The sequence below is a fragment of the Balaenoptera physalus genome, assembly GCF_965194825.1.
Source record: "Balaenoptera physalus genome assembly, chromosome: 1".
Taxonomy (NCBI): Eukaryota; Metazoa; Chordata; class Mammalia; order Artiodactyla; family Balaenopteridae; genus Balaenoptera; species Balaenoptera physalus.
Window position 1 is genome coordinate 57,791,179 of NC_138882.1, and position 15,345 is coordinate 57,806,523.

The following is a 15,345-nucleotide window of genomic DNA, read 5'->3' on the forward strand; positions in this document are numbered from 1 at the left end:
TGATAGGGTGACCAACTGGGCCAACTGGGACCTCTCCAATTTTAGCACTGAAAGGCTAGCAGCCAGGGCACCCCTCAGTCCTGGGCAAACCCAGATGGTTGGTCACCTGATAGGTGGAAACCACCTGACTCTCCCATCAGGAGTGAGCAGTCAAACACAGTTATGCTCTTCGAAATGCTTCTATACTGTTGGGAATTTGAAATTCAACACTAGTTACTGCAGATGCGTGCAAATCCTGAAAGCCAAAACCAGAAAGCCTGCAATAAGGAATGACCTGCAACACATTCCCATTATAGACCCAGGCCACTGGCAATGTCTAAAGAGAAAAGCTAGAAACAAATTTCTGCTCTTTTGCCCTTTTTGGGAACTCAGCCACAAGCTTCATGTTAATGGGAAATGATTAATGCACACCTTGGATTCTCCACTCTCATTATCCCCTATCTTTTCAAGCTGGCACTTCCGTTGAGGGGGTAGGGGTGATCTGACATGCTTATCTTTCTCCTTCCCAGGGGATCAACTGGTACCACTGGAAAGGCCACGAGTTCTCCATCCCCTTCGTGGAAATGAAGATGCGCCCCTACAGCCACCGTCTCATGGCGGGGAGGAAACGGCGGTCCTTGCAGTTCTAAGCAGTGGGCGGCTGCGAGCCAACTGACCTTTTCTGTCATTTGTTTGTATTTTATAATATGAAACAAGGGGTGGGGGACATAGTAATGCTTTGCAACATATTAAGAGCGTTTGAAGGAAGCAGGATGTAGCAGGAATCAGCTGAGAATCAGCAGCTCATGGTTTCTGCTGCCCCCGGGCCTGACCCTCTGTCTCCATGCTCCCTCCTACCCAGTCATCCTTAACCTGCCCCTCTTTTCCCACCAAGGAGGAAAAGTGAGACGTTTTCTTAAAAGACCAATTTAAAGGCAAATCCTGGAGTCAGACTCTGTGACGGTGACAGGCATGTGCCTTCTTTGCTGCCCTCCTTCTGAGATGCCCTTCACTTCCAGGTATTGTGCTCTGGTCACTGCCTTGGATGGCCAGGTTCTCACCCCAGCCCAGAGAAGAGGCCTCAGCAAGAAAGCTTTGCCAACAAGTCCCCTTAAAAGGAAACAGATTAACCTCACCCCGTCCCAATAACCCAAGGCCTTTCTAACGGGCCAAAGATTATCATCTGACACTCTTACTCTTACCAGCCAAGTGTCCTGTCACCTTTCAAGAGTAGTGGCCTTTTTTCCAGCCAACCCATCCTTTGCCCACTTCCACCCTAACCCTTAGACCCCCTACAGCCCCACAAGTGCAACCACTGTTTTGGATTCTAGCTCCCAAGGTGTTGCCTGCCCCTAGCCTGGGCTGCATAGCAGCTGTGTACCTAGGGGTCATAAGTCCCTGCCCCTCCCTCGGGTCACAGACAGCAACTTTCTTTGAAGATGGGAGGGGGAGACAGTTGTGGTTTGTAGCAATTTGGGGTCAGGCATGGAGGAAAGGACAGAAGAAATAGAAATCAGGGCCCCCGCCATTGAGATGACCAGTTCCATGGGGAACACAGATCGCACTTAGCTCCATTTTCTCTGTTTCTGGTCCTATTTGTCATGGATTTTTTTTTTTTTTTCCTGAATTGTAAACGAAAGGCCTCATTCCTGTCTTCAGCCAGGCTCTCCTTGGGGGTCGGGGTGGGGGGGGGGTGCTTAATAAGAGTCAGAAGAAGTTATATGACCAGCCAGCCATTTCCCTGACTGATAATCCTTGGGAAGAGGTGGAATTTTAGGGTCTTGGTTTCAGTTTTCTCCTCTTTTTTGGTCCTGTGAGAAACAGGAATGACCTCCTTAATGAGGTGAGCTCATGAGAAGCCTTTCTCCATCTTCTTTTATTATTCTGCCTTTGAGAGTAAAAATGAAAAGTGCCAGCGGAAATAACATCTAGAAATCCAAAGGTGAAGAGGGGAGGAGCGCGGGCCTACCTCCCATTTTATGAGATGTGCTCTCTTCACTGGCATGATTTGATTTTTAAACCCAAGAGAGCTGGAGGCTCTAAACGCCATGACCCTTCAACTTCTCCAATCAAATGCCATCTGCAAGCATCCCTGCAGCATCTGCCAAAATCTATGCCCAGTCTCCCCAGCTGCCTTTTCCTTAAGGCCCCAGTTCTGTTTTTTGTAATGCCCACATTTAGTCAAACTGGGGCATCCTGGGCCTTTCCCAACCAATCATGGGATGAGCCTGAGAGTTGGAAATTTTCTAATGGAAACATCCACAATCTAACCAAACTCTCTTAACCAGGAAAGGAGAGTCCCTCAGACTGACAACCACACTTCTGAGGTTATGAGGATGGAGTCAGCTGCCACTTGCACTCTCCCTTTAGCAGACCCTCAAGGCCTTGTTCACTGCCATGGTGTGGATGTGACTGCCGGACCAGTGCTGGAAACGGAGGTTCCATTTCTCAGTTCACCATGGGCTTCAAAAAACTAGGGGAAGGAAGAAGAGACAGAAACAATTCTTTCAAGAAACCCGTTAATTAAATAAGATTTAGATAGGGAGTGGGTCACCAATGAACAGTAGGAAGCATGTTGAAGGAGGAAACTGGCGTCTCAGGAATAGGCCCAGCTCTGCCACTTTGTTGGCACTATGACATCAGGACAGTTGTTTCACCTCTCAGGGCCTCAGTTTCCTCATCTGTTGAAAGAAAGTTTAGACTAGAATGGTTTCCCTTTCAATTTTGACAGTCAGTAAGGCTAGTCTTTGATCTGAAAATGGAAATTGGCATCGGTGAGAGAGGACAATTAAGCCCTGCTTTTCATTCTGGTGAATGAAAATTCACCAGAAGCCCTGCTTTATGAAAGACAGAAAGAGAGAGACAGAGAGAAGGAAGGAAGGGAGGGAGGGAGGAAAAGAAAGAAAGGAAGGAAGGAAGGAAGGAAGGAAGGAAGGAAGGAAGGAAGGAAGGAAGGAAGGAAGGAAGGAGGAAGGAAGGAAAGAAAGAAAGAAAGAAAGGAAAGGAGGAAAGGAAGAAAGAAAGAAAGAAAGAAAGAAAGAAAGAAAGAAAGAAAGAAAGAAAGAAAGAAAGAAAGAAAGAAAGAAAGAAAGAAAGAAAGAAAGAAAGAAAGAAAAAGAAAGAAAGAAAGAAAGAAAGAAAGAAAGGAAGAATCAGAAGTCATCAGTCAAATATACACACAAGTGTGCGGTGCGCGCGCGCACACACACACACACACACACACACACACACACGAAAACATTGCAGAAAAGATTGTGCCAAATAAGTGGCTGAACTCATTTTGTCCATAAAAGCAGAACCCAGGGACCTAGTGCCAGTACAGCCCACCTCATCAAGGGAACTGAAACGGAAAAAGATTATGAGTCTCCATGTTGTCAATTCAGGTGAAAGCCAAGAAACATCAGTGGAAACCAAAATCTGTCTTTTACTGGAATCATTTTACCCTATGGAACATTTTTATAAATAGTATCAGCAGCATTGCCTAGATTCATGTTAAAGAATTTTAAGGCTAGAAAGGAACTTCAAAGATTAGCTCACCCAACATTCTATAAAAGGATTTATAGATTCCTTTTATTAAGTAGAGTGATTTTCTCACAAATTTTCACCATTTTTAAGAGACACTGTGCCCATTACCTCCCCAAGGCTCATGGTCAACTTGACTCAAAGCTTCATAACTAGACTCATGCATTCCTTCTTATCCTGTTCCTCCAAGTACCCGTGCTCTTCCCAAGGGTGGATCCAGTAAGCAATACTCACAAAGCACTCACCCTCACACACCAAAGTTTCCCTCAAGGGACTCAGAGGGAATAGAAGTGGACCCTGGTCAGAGGCAGTTAAACTGCAGACACATCAGGATGTGTATTTAGAAAAAAAAAAAAAAAAACCCTACCACCAATGACTGTGATACACTCACTGCCTAGACCTAAGATCCAGACAGTTTCTTCTTTTTGCATTTCCCCATCAGATAATTTCCAACCCAGTAAACTCACATTCTCCAGGCTTATATCTGGAAGGTGAAGAGGCAGGGGTAGGGGGGAGACGACAAATCTGTGGAAAATTCCTGCTGGCCTTTAGACAGATTTAACTGGAGGAGGGAGACTTGCTAAGTGTGACCACTGGGGCATTTACAACTCCCAGTCACCTACTGACAGTGGGGTTGAGGATACCCAGTGCCTCCAGGTTTTCAGGAGAACTCATACCAAACCAGGACCCAGGAAAACTGGCCAACTGATTTGTAAAAGAAACAACAACAAAAATGGCAGCAAGGAAATGCAAAGCAAACTTCCAGAAATAGTTAAATCCACCCTACCCTTCACCTACCAGCTCCCACTCCACTACTCATGGAGTAGCAAGATACCCAACACCTGTGCCCTCCCACCTGGGAAGCAACCAGCTCTCTGCACAGTGAAGCTGTTATTTCAAAGACAAACCTGAAGAACCAAGGTTGCCAATGAGCTCAATGCCAAACCAAACAATCCTTAATCACATTTATACCTTCAAAATCCAGTCCCAGAACTGAGCTGTAGATTAAGGGACAAAAGGTCATTATGGAATTTTTTCAAAGAGCCCTTTTAAAAGCATCAGTTGAGAGAGGGTTTATGAGTTCCCCTTTGTCCTCTCCTCTAGAAGATAAATGGAATCTGTGAGAACAGTGGGGGCCCAAGCTGAGGGGGTTGAAATAGACTAGCTGGTAGCCTGGATTTGCAAATACCCCTTGGGCATGAAAACATTTTTCTTTTTCTTCTTTAACCTCCACCCAGAATTTCAGGAAAGGTGGAGCCACTTAACTCAAGATATGTGATTTTCTACACTTGCTTTCTTATCACCAGACTCCTACTCAATCTAATCCCTTACTTCCATTTCTTTCCCTCCAAAGGGGGCCCTATACTTGCATCTCACTGTCCATTCTTAAAACTTTGATAAGGAACCTCAGAAAGATTCGCACTTCAGTTTCAATAATCCCAAGAGGGTGGGGTAATCTGTTTTCACTTGCCTCAAACTTGCCATGGCTGCAAGAAGGGCCTTGGGACTGCAGAGGGCTGGAGTGAATCTGTGAAGTTTAGGAGTCTGCCTCTTGCACAAAGCTCCAGATACCAAGAGCTGCTGACTCAGCTCTGCTTAGCCTCCCTGGGTGGTCTGTTTTCCTCCCAGCAACAATAACAGAGAGGTTCTTTGCTCTGAGGAAAGGTGAGTCGCGGGGCTGGCTTCTGCACTGTACCTATAGCCTCTCTCTGGCTCTACCTTAGGGTCCCTTGGCCAAGACCCTGAAGATCTTTGACTAAATGCTTCCCTAAACCTTTGTTTCTTCCATAACCCAACCCTACACAGATGGGATACGGTTTCCCTCAGCAATACTGGAACATTCTGGCACTACCAGGCCAAAGGAGTACTCACAGGCCAAATGGAAACCTCTAAAAACAAGTAAGGGAAAAACTCTAGGATAAAGAATGTGTTGGTGTAGATTCAGGTCCAATTTGAAAGAATGGGTCTGGTGCATCCTAATGGTATCCACACTGGATTTACTTATGTCCATTCTGGGCTCTTCAAGCTTTGAGAAACAGCTGGGAAGAAAAAAATTAAATGTGAAATACAAAATGACATAAAAAAGAAGCTGCTGGGTCATTGGAGACAAAAAGCAAGCTTTCTACAGATGGTCCCACAGTAAAAAAAAAACAAAAAACAAAAAAAAAGAGACCAGGCGTGAGGAGCCCTGGTAAAGGGACCAGCATTAGTTCCTTGAGTTCTAGCCCCCAACCTCCCCACAGACCTCCTGTCAGTTCACCCACTTCACCAAACGAAGGCACCAGAGGCCTTCACAGCACAGAAGTGAGAAGCAGAAGGGCTTTCTTTGCTTGCTCAACCAGTCTGCCCGGACCTCGCTTTTCCTTCACAGCAGCCACAAGCCCGACTTGCCATCTCCAGCATTTCTGATTCCTTTTTCAAGGTCACCCCTTGCCTGAAGCATGACTTCACTGCACCTGCAGCACTTCATTGTCCAAATGTCCTCGGCAAACCTTGCAGTGTTTGGACAGTGTTGCATTTTCTCCCCACCGGAAATCCTCCCTCCTTCCCCAAGCTTAATAAGGCTATTGCAGAGCATCCAAATAACACAGCTCTTGTTCCTCAGAAAACCCCTGTCCGCTGTTAACTTCATAAAACAGCTACTCATTGTCGACTGTGAAGCTGGGCTGATGCTAAATTTCCAGTTCGTTTAAGCCTTCTGGTCTCACGGGCTCAGCTCTCCCAGGTACTGGCACTGGCTCGTTGGCATCAGGGGATCATGGGAGGCAGTGCAAACATCTCAGGAGGCCTGGAACACTGAAGCCACGAGAGGGTGTGGGCCCAGGTGCATGGCCAGGAGGCAAATGCATGGATGAGAACTATTGTTTTCTTCCCATCACTGGTTTGGCAGCCCCCAGGAAGACCCTGCGTTCTTTATTAACATCTTGTCCTTGACACTGATAAGCTCAACACAGCCTCCAAAAGGCAAATATGGAAACCTTCAAAGCTGGAAGGGACTCTGAAAATCATCTAACCCATCCCCCTCATTTCATTCTCCAGGTAACTGAGGCCCAGAAAGGTTAGGCAACTTGCCCAAGTTTACCCAGCTAATTAGTAACAGAGCTGAGATCAGATCTGGCATAGGCTTTTTCATTTTTCTCTCCCCAGATGAAGACTAAGAGAAATGGTATTTATTGCATACCTACTATTTTCCAGATACTGTGCTAGGAGCTTGACATCTATTACTTTGTTAAATCTTCACCACACTGTTAAATCTTCACCACACCCTGGCTCAAGTTTAATCATTTTACAGATGAGAGAATAGAAGAACGGGAAGGTTAAGTAACATGCCCAAAGTCACACAGCTGCTAAGTAGAGCCATAATTGGAAGCTCTCTGTCTAACTAAAGTCCATGCTTTTGCTGCTTCATGAGGCTGCAGCCCTTTAAATTTATTTAGCCAAGTGGCCACCATCTTGGATTTACTAATATTCTCACACAGGGGCTTCTAACGCCACTTCCTCTCTCCTCTCTGTCTTTTAAGAAAAGGCAGTTCTTGCATAGTTTTTGCCACATACTCCAGGGGACCTTCAACCTCACCATCAGAAGTAAGAAACATCCTGGCAACTTCTTCCTTTTCCTTTTTTTTTTAATTTGGGAGGTGAAGGAGAGGGTCACAGTGGGTTGGGAGGGGAAGGTAAAGACCAGAACAGAAACACTATTTCCCCCACCCCACTTCTTGGAGAATATGCAGCCTCCGTCTCATCCAACATCAGAAGAGTGGGAAATTTCAGAGTCATTCTTCTCAAACTGAGGCAGAAGACGTGGCCAGGATTGAGGAGGGGAATGCCCCCAGAATAAGCATGGCACGTGTTCCTGGAGTGTCAGTTTTACTCTTGAATTTGGGAGGAAAAGGATTATATCATTCATGTATTCAAAGCAATGCAGATGGCATCAAATGCAGAAATGCCAAGAATTTTTAGGCTAAAACCTGTAAGTTATAGACTGACTTGGGCTCCCTCCTTCCAGACTCTCAGGGGTACTAGGACCTTCATGGTTCTTTGCAGGGACATGTCAGTGGAAACTTTTGAGGAATGAGGCTAGAAGAAGGCAGGAGACAAATTAATCTTGCTCATTCCCTGGTTTCTTTACCCTTCTCCCTTCCTGCTCCCACCTCCCAGGGGGCAGGGGGCCTCAGAAGACAGGAACTATAATCTCAGCTACTTTGAGATGCTACTTTGGGGAACTTAGAAGGCAATTGGTACTTGGTAACTTGTATTTTTCACTGCCTGGCCCAAACTCCAGAAACGAGCCCCTGTCTCTTATTTGAACAACATTTATATGTAAAGGAACACGTGTCCTGGGGGAGAGCTCTGCATTTTATGGTCCTCTCCCATGTAGGGGCTGCTTGGGCAGCAGCGACCTCTGTGTTAGATGCAGCAGACACCACAGGTTCCAAAAACATGTCAGTCAAGAAAGTGCTCCCCTGCCAACTCTCCGTCCCCACCCATGACCTCCCTGATGCCTAGACTCGCACCATGGCCCCATAGACCAAGGTTCACAAGCTACTGCTAACACACAGACTCCCCCTTCCTCTCATTCCACACACCCATCCCATCATTCCAACCTCAAAGACACTCCAGGCCCACAGGAATTCCCAGGTACCCGAAGCAAGTCACCGTGACTTTGAGGGAGCTGTTACCTGGGGCTCGGCAGCTGGAACCCACCCTGATGGTCTCTAGACTGTTGTTCTGAGAAGTCATAAACACCAAATCCTCCAGTCCCTCCAAATTTGAGTTTGTCGTTTTAACTTTTAACAAGCCTTTTCAGGTAAAAATAACAAAGACCGGTTTACTCACTTTGTAGCTACAATGTGCCTGGAAAAGCATTTCCTTAAAAGAAAGACTGGAAGGAAGAAAAAAAACAAGAAGAAATGGAGTACACACTCCCCAGGCAATGCACACGTAAATGAACTAAAATAACGTTAAAAACAGACAGAGGAAGGGAGAGGACTAACCCATTTCCCCCATCTTTCCGCGGCACTGTAGCTCAAAGACGGGAATCTCCACTTGTTAACCATTGTTAACTAGTATTTTTAGTCCTGGTTGCTTTTAGCCTCTGTATAGTTCCTTTTTTAAACACATTTTCTATACGTTAATAAAAGATCCTGAAGGAATGACGTGCTTCTGCTGAGTCCTGTGGGGAATCTCGGAGGTGCACCTTTCTTCCCGACAGGCCAGCCTTCTCCTCTGCTCCGGCCCCTCCCCCACCCCTCAGCGTTCACCCATCACTTCCGCCAAAGTATCTTCTTTGCATCACCCTCTTGGGTAGTGAAGGGGTTCCTGGACCCAATCCCATCGTGTATGTAGAGGCTTCCCCACACCAACAAATGATTCTCAAACACTATCGACCTGGAATAGAATCAGGTAAAGGGTTCAGCCCCGGGAGACCGCCCTCCGCTTCAGACACCAGTCTCAAGACCAGGTTGTGACCTGTGCCTCTGGTTGGCAGCTACAAATTGGAGGTTCCAAGACCCCCTCCTTGGGTTTGATTAATTTGCCAGAGCAGCTCACAGAACTCAGAGAAACATTTTCCTTACTAGATCACTGGTTTATTATAATAGGATATAACTCAGAAACAGCCAGATGGAAGAGATGCATAGGACAAGGCATGGGGAAAGGGGAACGGAGTTTTCATGCCCTCCCCAGGCACACCGCTCTCCCCAAATCTCCATCTGTTCACCAACCTGGAAGCTCTCCGAACCCTGTCCTTTTAGCTGTTTATTACATAGGTATGATTGATTAAATCATTGGCCATTGGTGACTGTTCCAACCTCCAGCCTCTCTCTCTCCCCTCCCTGGAGGTCAGGGGGTGGGACTGAAATTTCCAAGCCTCTAATCGTGTGGTTGGTTCTCTTGGCAACCAGCCCCCATCCTTAGGTGCTTCCAAAAGTCACCTCATTCACATAACGAAAGACACCTTTATCACTTCTCAACTTTTAGGAAATCCCAAGGGTTTTGGGAGCTGTAAGCCAGGAACAGTGGATGAAGACAACTATGTATTTATTATAAATCACAATAACACAGGTAGGCTGATCTCATTCCCAATGTCTTGCTACTCCATCTGTGTTTCTTGCCTCCCCTGTTCCTATTCTCTCATTATAGCCTCGTTATCTCTACCTCTTTCTCCCCACCTCCTCCTCCTCTATCCTTTCTTCGTCTCTCTCTCGTTCTTCCTTCGCTATCTCCCACTCACTTTGAATTCTCCATCTCACCCTTTGCATTTATCATCAGGAAATGTCACTGCTGGGTGGCAGCCTCTGCTGGATGCCCCAGCATCACCCGGACTCGTCCTGTCTATGATTCTGAGCCCTTGATCAGCCACAGAGACTGACTCATTATCCAGCTCCCTCAAGGCTGCAGTGCCCAGTGGCAGCCAGATCGCCAAGGCTCTAGTGCCATCTATGGGCATCGGTGGAGAACATCTAACAGGCCCAACTCGCTGAGCCTGCCTCCCACTGGCTCAGTCAGTCTCCAGCTCCTTGTGACCACCCGCCTCTCAGACTTGGTTACCTGGGATAACACTGTCTCTTTCTCTCCCTTGAAACTGGTCCCAGTGCACATTGTCAGATCAACTCTAACCTCCAGGTAACATTAGGTGGGACCCAGCAAGGTAATAGCCCCAAGAGGGGGTTCATGAGGGAAACTTCCATGCAGTTCAGTTCTACAGGCATGCAGAGCCAGGAAGTACAGAGATGACTGTGACAGAGTATGGTAGGCGCCATAAACCCAGAAAGGCTCTTCCCCAGCTGGCTGGGGCAGGGACACGGGGGAGACTACCTGAGGAGGTCAGCCTGGCTGGGTCTCACGACACTACGCATTAGCCGAGGGAAAGATGAGGAGGGAACAGCATGAATGAGAGTCAGAGGGCATGAATGAGAGTCAGAGGGCATGAAACAGCAGGGCCAGGAGTGGTGAGTATTCATGTTGGCCTGGCTCCCTGGGGCCCTGAACGGGAGTTTGATGACAGAGCCGCTCACAGGGACAGACTGAGCACTGTGAAATCCGAAGCCAACAGGGAGAGACTTTACTCCACATCCCCATATTAAAAGGGAGACATAGAGCGCACTTTTAAAAAGGGACAGATTCCCAGCCTTGGAAATAAATTTTTTAAAGGTTTATTCCTCTTAGGAATAAACCTTTTCTAAGCACCAGCAGGCCTCTCCTCAATCCTGTGGCTGTGTGAGAAACACAGACAAAAATCCCAGCTTCCAATCATGTGACAATCTCCCACAGAAGGCACCCTACTCGAAAGGCGGCAGAACACTTTTCTTAGCCTTTCCCTGTGCCTCTTTTCCTAAAAACCAGATTTCTGTAATATCAGACAAGAGAGGCCCTTTTTTTAAAAAATCACATTTCCTGGTCCTATTTAAAATAAGCCACCCTGGAAACCCATATGTCAGGATTATGTTACCAGAGGAGTGACCTTTATAATATTCAGATAAAACCCATCCCCTGAATCTCGTCCTGCGTGTGTCTGGGAAAAGGAAACTAAAGGGATATAATGGAACTCAAAGGCATTTCAGGAATTAGTATTTATTCCTGAGGTGCCTGAATGCTAATGTTATGTTCTAACTTAAATGAGTATAATTCACCCATTGCTTAAGACCTTTGGGTGCATTTACAACCATCTGAACACAGATTTAATCATTGCTGTGTTGTGGGAATGAAGAACTGCCACGGGTAAAATTAAAAGTGGATTATTAAGCAAGCGAAATGTTAACAGCATTAACAATCAGTGCGATTACCAAGAACCCGACCTAAACACAGTAGCGTCTTCTCTCCCTTCTCTTCACTCCCAGCAGTGACTTCTTTGCCAGTTAGCAGTAAGACATCATCGCAGAGTAAGAGCCCATGGGGCCTGTATCTCTCCTCTCATGTGATATGTACAATAGTCTCCATTGCCCAGGCTTTCAAGGAACATGCATTGGACTCGTAAATCTACACATAACTTCATCTCTTATTCCTCTTCCCTCATCTCACCATCTGCGTTCAATGGGCACCTGCTATAGACCAGACCCAATGCTGGCCCTGCATGTGCAGAGATGAAAGGGCCGCCTCTCCCTTGAAGAGATTTCGCCTCTTTTTGCCTCTTTCTGCTTCTGTCCACTGGTACCAAACTCCCTACTCCCCAATCAATGTTCCACACATATGTGAGTGAAGACCCTCAATTCAAAGGTTTTAAAATAAAATAGAGTAAGTTTTCCAAATTTATGTTTATGTGTTCATGAGGAATTGGAAAGAGATGTACAGTAATAGAATTCAGTCAATTAGGATGAGGGTTGTCATTTCAAAACTGACAATTTTTTTTTTAACTCAGACACATTTCAAACACTAAGAAATGTGGCAATTAAGGAAAGTTCTTGAATCCAAAAAGTTAACAGAACCTTCTCAAAGGACTGATTACTATAGAATCTTCCTCGGGAGGGGGAAGGGGGAAAAGGGCATCAGAAAATGTTCTGGTACTTTCGGATGTGGATGCCCTTTAATGCCTTAAGTAAGAATTGCTATGCTCAGAGATGATTACTAAGCACTCATTCATAGCTTGTGTAAAAGCTTTGGGTCTGCTCTTCATGACAAACAATAAGCCCTTTAGAGGTTTCTGGGAAATGAGTATAAATTACAAGAACTGCAGTGGCAATTATGAAAATTCAATATGCTAGCTGTACAGGAAATTTAAAGATCCAAGGAAAACAGAGAGAACTCTGAGGGAATGTGTAAATTACATCTGTGTGCAGGCAATACCTGGCGTGATTTGTGACCCACACTCACTTTTTATGAGTTTTCCCCCCACATAAATAAAACCCACAGAGTAATAACAAAAACTTGTATTTGCAACCAAAGCTACACTGAAACAATGAGCAGCAATGACAACCTGGATTGCTATTAAAGGCAACTCAGCTGACTTACTGACTTAGATGAGCGAGGGATCACTGAAGAGGTCAAGGTGGAACCACCTGCCCTCCCCCAGCCCCAGCATGTACCATTTAGAGACTCTGAGAGACATTTATATAAATCTACCTTTGACCCTTTTATTTCTCCCCAAAGAAATGACCTGAATTTTAACTCAGTTTGAAACGCCCATGCTTGCTATAGGGCAGGGTTTCAATACAGCAGTGCGACTGACATTTTGGTCAGATAATTCTTTGTTGCAGGGAACTGTCTTGTGCATTGTAGAATATTTAGCAGTATCCGTGGTCTCTACTCACCGAACTCCAGTAGGACCACCGCCCCCTCCAAAAATATCTGCAGACATTGCCAAATGCCCCCTCAGGAGCAAAACATCACCTTCAGTTGACAGCCACTGTCTAGGGAGATTTATCACAAAAGAAGATGACTTCAATCCCAGCTTCGTCGAAGCAACATTTTCAGAAGCTTCAGCCAGTCCATTTCAGTCCAAAAGACAAAAGAGTCACCCAAATTGAACACTGATGTAGATTTTCTATTGAATTTCTTTCTATATAATTTATAAATGTTTGAAAAGCATATATCTGTGTTTTAGTTTCATTTTGTTGTAATGACTCCGGGTATTTTTGTGGTATAAGATTAGATTCCAAAGCAGCAAGTAGACTTTATAAGATGGTGCTTGCTGAAAATGATAGTATGACTTACAAATGGTTCAATTTGTCATGGCTCTCCAGGACTCAATTAAGTTTCAAATCTAGGGTCACTAGGAAATTAGACCTATGGCTCTGTTGCTCCACCATGAAGGACAATAATAAATGGTATTGATTGTCTAAGATCCCCAGATGCTTCTCAATCTCTTATGTCCTGAAGGTTTCTTAAGAACAAAGAAATCAAGGGAGAGCTGGGCAGCAAAGACAGGAGGAGGGAAGGCTTTGTCCCAAAATTCTACTTAGGTCCAGGATTCTGGTCAAATAAGCAAGGAAGGACAGTATCACTGCCTATGTTCCCCAGAAGAACGTGTATATCAAAGTCACTTGCCTAAGAGGGTGCTCTGTGATGTTAGGGAAAGCAAAAGGCTGAGACCTCCAGCAAGGGAGAACTTTAATTGTGTCACAAGAATAGAGATGGAGCAAAAGGGAAAAATAGGTAGCTGTCCGTGAAAGAAATCTACTGCAGCACGTGGCAGAGAAGCACACCTACCATTAAACCCTTTCCCCAGCTCACCCTCCCAAACAAGCTCTTCCAGAACAGGAAGGTGGATGCAAGGAGGGATGTCATTTTTACTTCCAGATTTTTCAGAGGAGTCACCGTGTTGATTTTTCCTTCCTAGTGTCCCAGCCATGCCTGTAGAGCCACTTGGCCTAGTTTTGTGCTTAGAAAAACCAGCCACCATGGTAGATCTCTGTAATGTTATGTTACTTGTAAAGGTCATCTGGGCTCAGGAGAGTATCAACATGCAAGTGTGACTAGCAGCTCTCTTGGTCAAATGGGACAGGTCTGGTTCAGTCTCTCAAGAGATTCTGATGAGGTTCCTTTCCTACAGGGACGGGCACAGCCACAGAGCTTGCAGCAAGGGAGGAAAATGTGGGGTTCACATCTTGGTACCAAAGGAGATGTGCTGCTCTCCATCATGGTCTTTTCCACCACAGAGTTTTCTTCCAGATCAAGAGCCACTGAAGCAGCTCAAAAAGTGATTCTCCCATTAGGGTCTGGCTTTATCAGATTGCCAGACCATTTGTTTCTCTTCCAAGACCAAGCCACTCTGAAGAGTCAGCCCTCCAGTTTGGTGAAGTAGAAAGCGTATTTTCTTTCCAAAGGCTTGGAGGGGATTGGGAAGGGATTGGGAAAGTACCAGTGAGAAGAGTATCCCCCTCATCTATGAGCTCCTTGAGGGAAGAGCCTGGGTTTTCCATTTCTATTCCCAAAATTTAGCCCAGCCCTCTGTATGGACTCAACATAGAATTGATGTAAACGGAATCGAATCAATCCTATCTTATGTCTATAAAAGAGACTCAATTAACAGCTTTAATTTTGTTAAAATTCAGGATAGATCCCTAAAATAGCATACTTTGAGACCATATGAGGAACAGAGGAAAGAATGCTGGATATTAGGTCAGAGGCCTATGTGATCGAACCATTTCTGCCACCTACTGGTAACATGCCCTAGGGTAAGTCCCTTTGCCTCTCTGAAGCTTAGTGTCCTTATCTCTAAAATGGGAACAAGAATAGCTGTCCTTCCTACTTCAACAGACTACAGTGAGAGGCAAACTTTAAAATGTGCAGAAAATGCTTTCAAGTAGGTATCCTCACTACTGGAAATGCGATAACTTGGTGAAGGTATAACAATGTTGAAAATCATGCTTAAACCTCAGATATCTTCCCAGCAGTGTTATGATCTAAACTTTCACTAACCTAGTTCCCTAAAGCAACTTATTGCCTTAAAAAAATGCCCTGGGAAAAATAAGAGCATCAGCTTGCTATCATGGGTGAGCCGACGGCCACCTGAGAACAGGAGGGGGCAGAAAGATGAAAAGCCAGAGAACAAGGAACAGAGGACACAAGAGTGGAACAAAGCAGCCACAGCTGAGGTCAGCCCCACCGCTGACTCTTCGGGTGGAGAGAGGTGAAGAGGACCAGGCTACGTTGAAAGCCAACCCAGTATGTTCCAGAGCGACTGCCTAAGGACAGTCTGGTTCCATCTCATTCCCCCACCAGACGCTACCCTGGGACATAGAATCAGGACCAGGGAGACCCTAGCAGGCACTCAGCAGTCACCAGAGATGCTTAATAGCACTCTTTTGGATGTGTGGGTGAGGGCTCCTCACTGAGACCCTGTATTTATCAAAACTCCTCCCAGGAGACCACACCTGGCTGTGGTTGAAACCTGCTGGGCTCCAGCAT

General features: G+C 45.7%; 2 protein-coding genes across 2 annotated transcripts in view; one reads left to right on the plus strand and one right to left on the minus strand.

Annotated features, from left to right (window-relative positions):
- TNR (tenascin R) overlaps positions 1-2,859 on the plus strand; it is a 426,185-nt gene extending 423,326 nt beyond the window's left edge. The window contains exon 23 of the mRNA XM_082437090.1: positions 510-2,859. Within this exon, the coding sequence (XP_082293216.1) occupies positions 510-629 (120 nt within the window). The 3' untranslated portion in view covers positions 630-2,859. The remainder of the gene's footprint in view (positions 1-509) is intronic.
- TNN (tenascin N) overlaps positions 1-15,345 on the minus strand; it is a 204,934-nt gene that overhangs the window by 5,156 nt on the left and 184,433 nt on the right. The gene's annotated exons all lie outside the window — the stretch shown is intronic.